At 41.5% G+C, this 12765-nt stretch overlaps 1 protein-coding gene across 1 annotated transcript; it reads left to right on the top strand.

Moving 5' to 3' along the window:
• Nucleotides 1–2636: 2636 nt before the first annotated feature.
• Nucleotides 2637–7293, top strand: LOC131235007 (U-box domain-containing protein 11-like). Its single transcript, XM_058232063.1, has 4 exons — nucleotides 2637–3134; nucleotides 4758–4874; nucleotides 5100–5549; nucleotides 5990–7293. The coding sequence occupies exons 1-4, from the start codon at nucleotides 2844–2846 to the stop codon at nucleotides 7061–7063; spliced, it is 1932 nt and encodes a 643-aa protein (XP_058088046.1). The 5' UTR covers nucleotides 2637–2843; the 3' UTR covers nucleotides 7064–7293.
• The last annotated feature ends 5472 nt before the right edge of the window (nucleotides 7294–12765 follow it).

Here is a 12765-nt window from a genome sequence, read left to right as displayed (position 1 = left end):
ACTCAGCGATGAACTCAGTAAAATTCTTAAAATTATATCAGAGAGAGTTTTATAAGAGAGATAATAATTTTGTATATTTAAAACTGGAATCGGTAATCTTTATATAGACTCTGAAGTGGTGCATAAGCACCCTTTATAAAAGGTTAGGTCCGTTGGGTTTAAACCCAACAGGGGCGACCAACCGGAAGGGATGCAGTTCTCTGGTTTAAAACAAAAAAGCGCAAGTGCGAGTACACTCTCGTACATACAATCCTGCGAGTACCCATACACACACACCCACGCGAGTACACTCACACCGCACCCCCCTCCTCCTACAGAACCAAATTCACATGCCCCTTGAAAGGAGCTCAAGCCCTAGGCAAAAAGACTATCTTATATACAAGATAGTTTACCTTTTCAAATCCGATATGGGACAAAACCCACAACACAAAAAGTACCAAAGCTTTTCAAATGTGGAGGGAAATCACCGAAAATTTAAAATTTCAAATTTTAATATTATTTTAAAACAAAATATAACAAAAGGTACCAACTAAACTAAAGATCCGTGATCGTCCATTTTGAAAGTTTTTACGTGGCATTGCCCATCGATCACGTTGCCAATCAAATCAACGGTTTGGATAAGTGGCCCATGAGCCAGCTGTTATGATTTTCCTCGTGCCAAGGACCATGCTTCCTCACAAATTTGCAACTCATCCACTGTACACGTGACAACAACGTGTATAAATCCAAATCATCCCGACCGTTCATGTATACAATCCAAACCATGTAAATCTTGCTGCCAGTTGATAATGAACCGCAGCCGACAGGAGTTAACCTTTTAGATACTTAAACTTCTAATTTCACCCATTGATTTTGGCCCAATAGCCTTTTCTATTGATCCCACCATTTGATGGCGACTAGTTAGGATGGTCTACTGAAAACAATTCTAACTATGCTGCACGTGAAGACCAACAATTTAGACGGTCTGGATTGGCCTGAATAAGAAAGGGATGAACTGACACAGTAGAAACCGTGGCAAACGCAACTTTCGCCCGCCTTTTAAGGTTGAGCTATTTGATACCCTCTGAGAGACCGTGGCCTTTCATACACATGCAGTCCCAAAATATTCACCTAGAATATATCAAACTCAATCCAAAACCGTCCAAATAGTGGGACCAACACTAGATAGGTCATTAAATTAAATTAATAAATTATTGAAATACCATTACCTCTGATTGATCGACATGAACCTCTTGAATGAGGACCTTTGAATTTTACAGTTTTAATACTCACCAATCGAAATAACATTTTAGACATCTTTTCAATTGAATTATTGATTTAAGAACCATCCAAAAGTTTATCAAACAAAGTGAACTGTTTGATTTCATTTATAGGTACTATCCGTGTGACTGTATGTGCGAAGGTGTATGAAATATCGTAATCTGACAGAGTACTAAAATTCTACGCTTTTGAGAAGTGCTGCCCACGTTCTCATACCGTAGATTCCGGCGAACTCTTGTTGTCCAAAGCATGACAACGATTTCCGTTCCGCTCGTTAGGGTCACCATCATCATCGTCGTCGTACCAGGTAAAAAGCACTGAATACTTTTGCTGAGCATTACAATCCATGCTCATGCACAAAGATATTCTACATATTTATAAAAATCTAAACCATCCAAGAAGTGGGCCTCATTCTAAATGATGGATATGCATAAAATTAGAATGTTGGAAACTAAAATGGACATATTTCTCTGTTAACCGTCCATTTGGTGGCCACAACTGGAGCTCTTAAGATATATTCTGGCATTGAATTTTGAAATTTAAGCTACCAAGAAGGTGATTTACTATTTAAACGGTTTAGATTGAATTAATCGTGTCTCTAATGTATAGAATATACCTGCATGTGTATTGTATCATCTTACATCTGACATTGTATGTAACCCCTCCAAATGTGTTCCCCCATCCATCCATCTATCAAATTCCGTCGTGAAGACAACGAACCGAAATAGATCATGACACGTCATCGTCGTCGCTCCTCGTTGTCGTTATTTCATTGGCGTCAAACAACCCCTCGAATTTCCAGCCGAGCAACTTCAATCGCAGTCGCACATCTGATAAGCTAAATACAAGCGCCCTAGACAGGCATACGTGGCACACGTAATTAAGATCTAATCCATCAATCATTAATTTCCCACCCTTATTATTCTCCTTTATCCATCCATCCCTTGGATCAAACCAACATTGAATAAATTGGTACGGTTGTAAAAACAAAAGAAGAACTGTCCGTGCATGAGTGATCCATATTGAGTATTTCAGAACGATTTTCAGGATTTCATACATCCACTATGGGGCTCGTACGATGAACGTATAAGATCTAACACATGTTTCCACGTCAGCAAATAGGATGACCCATGTGTTTGGTACGTGCAAGTTGAGCGACTACAAACGTAATGTAGCTGTCCAGCCTCTTATCCTTGGAAAGTAGGAAGGCGTTGCTGGCCTCCATCGTATCATATTCTCTCTCTCTCTCCAACTGTAATCTCCTGTCCTCATTCTATTATCTAATATTTTCATCCGCCGCGATATTCTTGGCTTTATCTCTCTCTCTCTCTCTCTCTCTCTCTCTCTCTCTCTCTCTCCATACATAGCATCCCCATATCCCATCCTTCTCTCTCTCTCTCCATACATAGCATCCCCACATCCCATCCTTCCATTTCATGTCATGAACACCATCATCCTCAGATCATCATAACCATCATTATCATTATCATTCTCATCATCCTCCTCTTCTTCTTCCTTGACAACACGGAGAAGAAGAAGAGGAAGAAGAGACGGAAGAATAGCAACAATATCTTGGTCTCGACATGGACCACGAGATCAACGGCCGTGCTGAGGCCATTCTAGAGCTTGTACACAATATCGGCACGGTCGGAGATTTCGCTGCACCTCTGAAGAAGGATTGCACCGATCTCGCCCGTCGGATTGCACTGCTCTCTCACCTTCTCGAGGAGATCAGAGATTTCAAGCCTTCTTCTTCTCCGTCATCCTCCTCTTCTTCTTCTCCTTCTCCTTTGTGTTTGAATGATTTGCAAATGGCCCTTGAGGCTGCCAAGCGGCTGCTTCTGGTTGGACGTTCGACGGACAAGATCGTCCATGTAAGTCTCTTGCCGTCCTAAATTTATTTTTTTTCATGAGATTGTGTAGTGATGTCCAGAATGTCTGATGATTGTAACCGATCCATCTGATTGTTGATTTTGATTAGCGATGGGTTGAATTTTTTTCACCACGATCAGTGATCAGATGATCGGAAGCATTCCCGTGTATTGCAATGGTTCAAAAATTAGGGTGCTTGGATAAACTGACCAACCATGTGAACATGATAGGAACCACCAATCTGTTGGTCCCTACCTTGGATGGATCATAGTCCAAAATTTACACTGACTGGATGATCCTGATTTCCCGATTAGTGGAATTTTCTCCATTTGTTGTGGACCATTGATCATCCTCCTTTTTCAACCGTCCGAATGCCATCAATCAATGATCAGGGTCATCCATTTGGACCATTGATCACCTATGGTGGTGCCCACCAGATGGACGATTCCAAATATCTGAATGTGGGTCCTAATCAGCAACTCATGCCGGAGAACCCTTCCACAAGATTAAAAGAAAAACTTCCTCTTTCTATATCTGGTCATCTGTTTTTGAAATCTGTTTCTTAAATCTGTGCCATATTCAAATAAATTTTCATCTGGTGAGCAATACCATGGATGGGCTAGGACCCAAAAGTTACCACTTCCAGTTGATCCTGACCATTGACTTCTTCCTTGTTGAATGTAGACCATTGACAGTTTTTCTTCAACATTCTTGTTGAGTGTCACCATTCAAAGGTCAAGTTGATGAAACGAGCATGAATTCTTGAACCATTGATCATCCAAGTTGGTGCCATCAGGTGGATGGATCTGATTATCTGACCATGGTTACATGCGGGCCTAACTCGGTGCATGCTCGCCTAATGCATTTAATCTCATATCATTTTCTATATCTTCTCTTGGGTTCTTGAAATCTGCTTCTGAAAATTGCAGTAATCCTCTGTTATGGCGTGTTATAATACATGCTGATTGCATCATTCACCAAATGAATGAGAATTCGATTCATATAGGTATTGGGTTTTTCCTCAATTCCATTCTCAGCAGAATGCTTTTATAAGGAAATTTTATTGGGTCTGATCTGCCACACTATTTAAGATGGTTTTTGGCTATGAAAATGTTCACCAGGACAGAATACTGGAAGCTATTTGATTATCATTGTTTTCTATGATGTGTTTGGCTGCTCAGCTGCAACAAATCGCAATAACTCAATCCGGTAAAGGCGAAATAACCAATACGGGGTTAGTCCACTCCATTCATGCAAATTGAAACATAAGGCATTGCAATTAAGGGTTTCGTCATCCTCTTGAATTAAAATGACACCATCCCCACTTTGGTCATTTCCTTTTTATTAAACTGATTCATTACAGTTCAATTCAATTGGAAATCCAAACACACCCCAATATATTAACTAGACAAATGTTTCTTCTGTTTTATACATGACAAAAATCCATTCTTAGTAGGATTCCATGGAGTGTTGTCATCAAATCTCAACCATTTTAATGGGTGGTCTTTTATGGTTTTTTTTTCTCCTTCTTCTTCCTTATTCACAATTAGAAATATATACTGGTGAAAGAAACCACATTTTAATATACTGTTCTATTCACTAAACTCTTCTCTTTCTTGATTAAGGATTCAGCTAGGAAGAGGATCGCCTTCCAATTCCAATATGTAACATGGCAACTGGAGAGAGTTCTTGGAAACTTACCGTATGATCATTTTGATATATCAGATGAAGTTCGAGAACAGGTACGAGTAACAGAGTAATTATATCCTTGGGTGGTTTACATTGCAGTTTTGGGATTGAGCCCATATGTCAATGAGATGTTGATCCATTTACAGAATCATCCGATGTGGCTCACCATTGAACAGTTTAGATCAACATAAGATTGTTGGGCCAATGCCAATGGTCAATCCAGCATTGAGTATTTCTTCTATGTTCTGATGTTCTTCAGTTACTCGGTGTTTTACCAGGTTGAACTGGTGCGCGCTCAGCTGAGGAGAGCAACAGAGAGAAATGGATCACTGAATTTGAAAGTTTTTATGGTAATTTCGTGCATCTTATCTCAGACAGACAACAATGGAGATGAACAACACGCATTGAGTAGGGCGATTGGAGACTTAAAAATTGAGAACAAAGGAACTATCGATCCTGATTTCCAGGCAATGGTTAACATGGTTTCAGAAATCTATGGGAGGAATGAGCAGAATTTGGAGCAGATGAAATGCATTTTTGAGAATCTCAACAACCCTGCATCATCCGATGCTGATAAAATCAATGAAGACAGCATCAAGATAGAAAGCTTAGCTAACAAGATCTCAGAAGAAATCAAGAAACCTGATTCTCTTGCAATTCCCGATGATTTCCGTTGCCCCATATCTCTTGAATTGATGAGAGATCCTGTTATTGTAGCCACAGGGCAGGTATGATTGATCATAGCTATTTCAGCTTTGTGAAGATTTTACTGATAAGAATCCAAACGAAGGTCACTGAGTGACCCAAATGTTGCACATTTCCACAAGATCGCTGTTGTTCATCAGGTAGGCCACACAGATTACATGTGTGGCCCCAAATCAGGCTGGTCTGGTCATCGGATAGGCCATGTGTGTACTAAAAATGGACAGTTAAAAATGATAGACCAATGCCACATTCGATATAGATGTGGGGCCCATCTAGGCCGACCTATTTGTAGACCATGCTTACTTACCTGATGGACTATGTTGATGAACAACCCGAAGTTGCAGAGATGATCCTCATTTGCTTGCGCGGCTTGCGGTAGACTTGGAAGTGCTCTTCCTTGAGAAGCTAAGAAATTTGACTGTCATTCCTTCTGCTTTCTGATTACATTTTCTTGGTGTTGCAGACATATGAGCGGTCTTTCATACAGCAATGGATCGACTGTGGAAACAGAACATGCCCAAAAACTCAGCAGAAACTCCCAAACCTAACACTAACTCCCAATTATGTTTTAAGAAGCGTGATTGCGCACTGGTGTGAGACCCACAAGATCGAACAGCCCCAAGGATTGTCGAATGGCAGACTAAGGAAGAGCAACGGATCGTTCCACCAAGTTAGTGGAGACACAACAGCCATTGAAGCTCTAGTCCGTAAGCTCTCCAGTCAGTCGACCAACGAGCGAAGAAATGCTGCTGCTGAAATCCGGTTACTGGCAAAAAGAAGCACTGATAACCGGATATTGATAGCTGAGGCCGGAGCCATTCCAATTCTAGTCAATCTCTTACAAACCGATGACTTCAGACTACAAGAAAATGCGGTCACATCGATTCTCAACCTTTCAATCTATGAGAGGAACAAAGGATCGATAATGCTAGCAGGGGCTGTCCCCCCAATCATTGAAATTCTCAGGCGGGGCAGCATGGAGGCCCGAGAGAATGCGGCCGCCGCCCTTTTTAGCTTGTCGCTCATCGACGAGAACAAGATAACAATTGGGGCGTCGGGGGCGATAAAGGCATTGGTGGAACTGCTCCGCAATGGGAGCACTCGTGGGAAGAAGGATGCTGCGACCGCTCTCTTCAACCTGTGCATCTATCAAGGGAACAAGGCACGTGCAGTACGGGCGGGAATCCTTGTCCCCCTGATGAAGATGCTGACTGAGAGAAGCAACTGCATGGTCGATGAAGCTCTAACAATACTATCAGTCCTTGCAAGCCACCAAGATTGTAAGATGGGGATAGTGAAAGCAAACGTGATACCGGTCTTGATCGACCTGATCAGGACAGGCCAGCCGCGGAACAAAGAAAATGCGGCGGCCATCCTGCTCTCGTTGTGCAAGAAAGACCGTGAGAACTTGGCCTGCATAGGGAGGCTGGGTGCGCTCATACCACTGACCGAGCTGGAGAAGAGTGGCACGGACAGGGCGAAGCGCAAGGCTACGGCATTGCTGGAGCATCTAAGTAGGGTGCAGCAGCAGATGTAGGGTATAGATTTTATTTTTTATTTTTTTAACTGCAATTTAAGTGTACACAGCATTGTTTGTGCATGGCAGAGAACCTTAGATAAGAGAAAATGAAGAGAGATTATCTATTGGTTGCTGTCATTCATTCCATTCTTTGTTCTGGTTTGTATAAGTGTGTTTGAGGATTGATTTCAGGCCTGGAGATGATCCAGTTCTCAAATTGGTGTGATTGGATTTGGATTGGATTTTAAGTTGTGGTTTTCTTCTTGGAGAAATGATCCGGTTTAGCGTGCTAGAACGGAGCTTTTCTATCTCCTTGCCTTGATATCAGGTAAGGCTTGGATAGCTTCCTTTAAATTGAGCCGAATACATTAATAATTCAAAGGGAATTTTAGAAAATACTACTCATTAATATTGAATTTACATCTAGGCACCTTTTCATTAAGCTATCTCATTAATCAAGGTAATTGGGTAGAGCTGGGCATCGCGTTGAGTTGGACCAAGTTAGGAATGACCCAACTCAATCCGATTTTGAAATAGCCTTACCTGAACTCGATCTGACTTAGTATCGAGTCAAGCATGCCTGACCCAATCCAAGTCCGAGTCTGGCCTGGATTGATCCGAACCAAGTCTGACCTGGTCAGAAGTACCGAGTCGGATTGAGTTGGCACTGAGTTGGATAGAGGGATGAGGGAGGGAGGGAGGGAGGGAGGGAGTGGAGAGGAGGAGGAGGAGGAGGAGGAGGGTAGTGGTGGTGGTAGGTGGCTGCCAGGCTTGGAAGAGGAGGATGAGGGAGGGAGAGAGAGAGTTCGATCGGGATCGGGTCAGGGTCAAGTGCGGCAGGAAGGCTTAGAGATAGTTAGAAATTAGGTTTTATGTGGTCGAGCTCATGGGAACTTCCCATGAGGTCGAGCTGTGTGGGTCCCACCGTGATGCTTGTTGACCATTAACACCATCAATCAGATGCACCATTCCATGGTGGGCCTAGGGCTTAAAAATCATGTTAATCCATGACTTGGGTGGGCCACACCACATACAAAAGTTAAGAGGGGTTACCTTCTATTAAAACATTCATAATCATTTGTTGGTCCCACCGAGATATGGTTCACAAATCCAGCCTATCCATTATGTGTGTCCCACTTGGATGAGGGGTCAGACCAAGTTTCAGATGCATTCAAATTTCATGTGGGCCCCACCAAGTGCTTTTATATGTTTTAGGCATGTCTTCACATGATTTTAGATGGTATGGCCCACCTAAGTTCCATATACGACTGATTTTTGGGATATCCCATAATTTAAAGGGTACCCATCAAATGCACAGTGTTGATGGCCGACACACATCTCGATGGGGCCCACATAGCTTGACCTCGTGGGAAGTTCCCATAAGCTTGACCACATAGAACCTTTTCCCCCTACACACACACACACACACATACACACACATACTTGAACCTGAGTTGGTTCGGGTTCTGAATCCAGTGGAGTTTGATCAGATTGATTTTTGGGTCGAGTTGGATAGAGTTATTGGGTAACTCAGACTCGACTCCGTTTGAGTTCGGATTGGGCGAAGCCTACTAGGTTCGAACGTACTCACCCATTTGGTTCAGGTCGAGTTGGGTCTGAACGAGTCGAACGAGTCGAATCAGTCGAGTCGAGTCGTCCTGTGCCTAGTTATATAATTAGGGTACCTTTGGTTAGTTTTCTCTTAGTTCTATCATTCTTTTTTATAAAATGATAAAATTGCCTATTATTAATGAGATGGTTTAATTAAAATTAAATAAATGTCTTAATATAAATGTCATATTAATGAGGTATTTATTATTTAAATTTCTTTTTAAAAAATAGCCACTTTAAATGTAAAAAGTTGGGTTGTTTGGGCCCTCATCCACCATACATGTCACAAGCATCTCTTAACCAGCTAGTTTCTATTACTGAATTTGGACCACTGAACTTTTTTTAGTTTGACTGTACATTTGATAACTATACATCAATCCTATCATCCTCTCTCTCTCTCTCTCTCTCTCTCTCTCTCTCTCTCTCTCTCTCTCTCTCTCTCATAGAAGATCAAATTTGGCCCATTTGGATGATAGATCCGAGTTGTTCATTATTTTGGCCCCACTTGGCCTATCTTATGGCCCAAAAATTAGGAAAGACATTTCATCCTGTGGGCCATAAGGTTGTTCAAGTTGAAAATGGACAATTGGTCACCTAAGAAAGAAGTGGCTGGCCTGATTTTTGAATCATGGTACAGTTGGGCGGGACACCCATGGATGACCCAGATCCAACCTACATTGGCATGTGTGGGGAGACTAGGATTTGCGTGTCAACTTACCCATTGCAAGAACGATCAGGTCGTCTGATCTGTTGCCATCAAACAAACAGTTGAAAAGAATGTTTTGTGTCAAAGTTAATAGGGGAGATCATATAGTTAAGTTCAACTAATCATTGATCACATAGTTAATGGTAGAGCCCACCTGATGAATGTGTTGGAAGGCATACACACCCCACCACGGGGTAGGCCGCACATAATCAGGTGACTTTTATGGTCGATTTTCCTATTGTTCCTTACAGCATTGCCCTGTAATAACCCACATATTTTAGTGTGCATTTTTTTTGTGAATAATTATTTTTGTTTTATCTATTATGCTTAGAAATAATGATGCATAGATGTGCATGCATATACACACTAACACGTCTTAAGTGTGTGGGGTTGTGTGTGCATGTGAAAAAGAACATCATGCACCCATATAACTCAGGAGAATCATTCATCAAATTGACCATCAATATAACCCTTCAATATTGCTAAATTAAATTATAGGACTATTCACTTTCCTTTTGGACCACTCAATCATTGTAAGATAGTCACGAATTCATCTAAACCATACCTGCACTTGTTCATCCATGATTCTAACCGCATTCTTAATTAATAAATGAACATTTTCTAATTCTAATTACTATAGTATATCCATTGATCATCTAATAATTTCTACCGTTGAAAATTTGTAGATGTATGTTACTTACGGAGTTTTTTAGATTATGCTCAGTTATTAAGTTTTTTCTAAATTTTTCTTGTGGGATCTTGCTTTCAAAACTTAGCATATGAGTTAGGAACCAAGATTGGGGTACCACCAAGGCTGTCAGTTTCAGATTCGATTTACAATGAATGAGTGTCGGAAACCAAATTTGGAGCATGACAATAAGAATAACTTTGATCAAGGGATAGAAGCAAGTTAGCGATCAAAGGATAAAAGCAAGTTAGTGGCTAACTCTCCTTCTGACAATCCTATCTAAGTCCGCATAGAGATGGGCCAACAATTTTAACCCTAAGTTGTACCTAAGCAGTTGTGGTTTTTTACCCCTCATCTACCCGCTAATTACTAAAATGCCACCACCTCAAACTATAGATACCCCTCACCCTTCTCATTTTCAACACCCAATAAACTACTACCCCACCAAGCCTTGAAAATTAGCGAGAACATCCTAGAGATTGAGGGTGAAGTGCTCCCCTCTCTTTAAGACTACCCTCCCATAGGTTCTAAGCAGACAACTTTGAAGATTAGATGAGAACCTCTTAGAGATTAAGAGTGAATTGATCCCCTCTTTTTGTAACTACTCTCTCACAAGTTTCATAAAGAATGTCTTACGAGTAAAGCACAGATCAAAGCAATCCATTCATCTTTACTAACTAAGAAGTGCTAGTGTTTTTCGTTCCTTTCTCACATCTTCAATAAAGGACGGTTATCTAGCAATTGAAAATCTTATAGAGCAAAGTTATAATTCTAAGATCTTTGTTCATTTTCTCCTTCGAAAGAATGTCAAAGTTATTTTCACTCCGCTCGCATTTCTATACCCTCGGTTAATATATGAACCTCCTTTATTGCTTTACTTTTTACTTCTTTTTTTTTTTTTAGCAAGGGCGGGAGGGGGGAGCTTATTATGTTGTTATATATCCCTTCTCATACACCTCTTGTTTAGATTTTTCTTTATCCATTTATTTATTTGTAAGAAATAATCTAAAGCTAGAATCCTAATAATCTAAAATTACATAAAGTAAAGGCCGTGCATTTATATGGGTGAAGAAGGGTATCTCACACTTTTCTTCTCTACAACTAAGGTCCTTACTTAAAATCTAAAGATATAAACCATGAGGAGTCATTAAAATTCGAAATCTTAACACTGTTGAGATTTGTGGTTTTTTTTAAAAATCAAATATTTCAAAATTTCAGGATTTTGCTTCCAAAACGCTTTTTGGGAATTTCAAATCGAAATGTGCAATGTGAACTTTTGTCCCACATCAGAAATGAAAAGAAGAAAATCGTGGTTTATATGAAGATGTTTTTGTAGTATTCTTACTTGGAGCTTTGGAGATTGTGATGCTCAAGTTACGTGTTCTAATGTGTAGCACTGGAACACACATACGCACACACCCACGCGTGAGCTTGGGCTCGGGCGCGGGCGTGGGCGTGGGCGTAGGCAGTGTAACTGTAGTGGTACTAGTTGGTGCACTTTGCATTTAGCAACGGTCCACTCCCTGGTGCCTAATAAACTAGACCATTTCGGTCTAAATTTCATCATCTCAAACTCATATCTCTCCTCATCCATCAGATCCTAAGTGTCGCATCTCCATTTTAGAATACTATTGTTGAGGGTCAAATATTACATATCAGACCCAGTTATTGCCTGAATTTATGAACATGGTACCATTGAATAACCTATTTTAATCATGTTTGTGTTGCAAGGTGAAATTGCGAGCTGAGACTGGATCGGGATGCTAAAAGCACGGATTTAACGTTCAGAATGCACCAAGGCAAGGGACGGACTCCAGGGGACCAAGATCGACGGAACTACACGCCGGGAATCCGCGGAAATCGGGAAACTGAAGCTCAAGTGGCCCGAAATTGGTCCAGAATACAAGATCACAGGGTTCCCACCATCCCTTTAGCTCGAAACTTTATTCATGGCTCGAGGACCAAAAATTAACCGCACACGTAAAATTTCATCCATTGGATCCCTCTGGAAGTGGCCCAACAGACAGATCAGCCCCTTTAATCATTATGTGGGGCCCACCTGACATCTGGATATGCTTCAATTTTGTTCTCGACGCGTTAAATAGGATGAGGAAGGGAATGGACGGAACGGATTCCACATGTACATCACAGATGACCCCGCATGTACAGCGTGTGTACATAGGGTACATGCGCGCGCGCCGCACCATACGACCAAAACAGTCCACAGACGGTTGACCCGTCTTCTTCCGCACCAGGGTCCAGCGGACGGACGTGGGCTGGCCGTTTTTGGCTAGTGGGCCCCACCCATCGGGTATTCTGGTAATCTGGACCATCCATTCGATCAATAGGTGGGGCGTAATCCCTACCTAGATGTCCTTTTCGTCCCATTATGCACACACGTGTAAAAAAAAGATCGAACGGAAGATGGACGGTGGACTGAACCAGCTTGTGGGCCACACTGAAATCTAACCAAAACTATCCTTTCCTGAACAGTTTTTCATCCTGAATCCAATGGACGGCTTGGATTTCTCAGAAAAACAGTGAAGGGGGCCCCACCATCGTCACAGCGTCAATGACGCTCCTCTATTTTTGCTTCCGGAAAAACCGGGTTTTCCGTGCGGTTCTGGCCCACCATAGTTGATCAGAGGTATGATCCAAACCGTCCATCGTGTATCTCGTCCAAACATTTCCCAAGTGACGTTATTTATTTGGAAA

Source organism: Magnolia sinica, chromosome 19 (genome assembly GCF_029962835.1).
Source record: "Magnolia sinica isolate HGM2019 chromosome 19, MsV1, whole genome shotgun sequence".
Classification (NCBI taxonomy): Eukaryota; Viridiplantae; Streptophyta; class Magnoliopsida; order Magnoliales; family Magnoliaceae; genus Magnolia; species Magnolia sinica.
The sequence above is the reverse complement of the archived record's forward strand: the minus strand, read 5'-3'. Positions and strand labels throughout refer to the sequence as shown.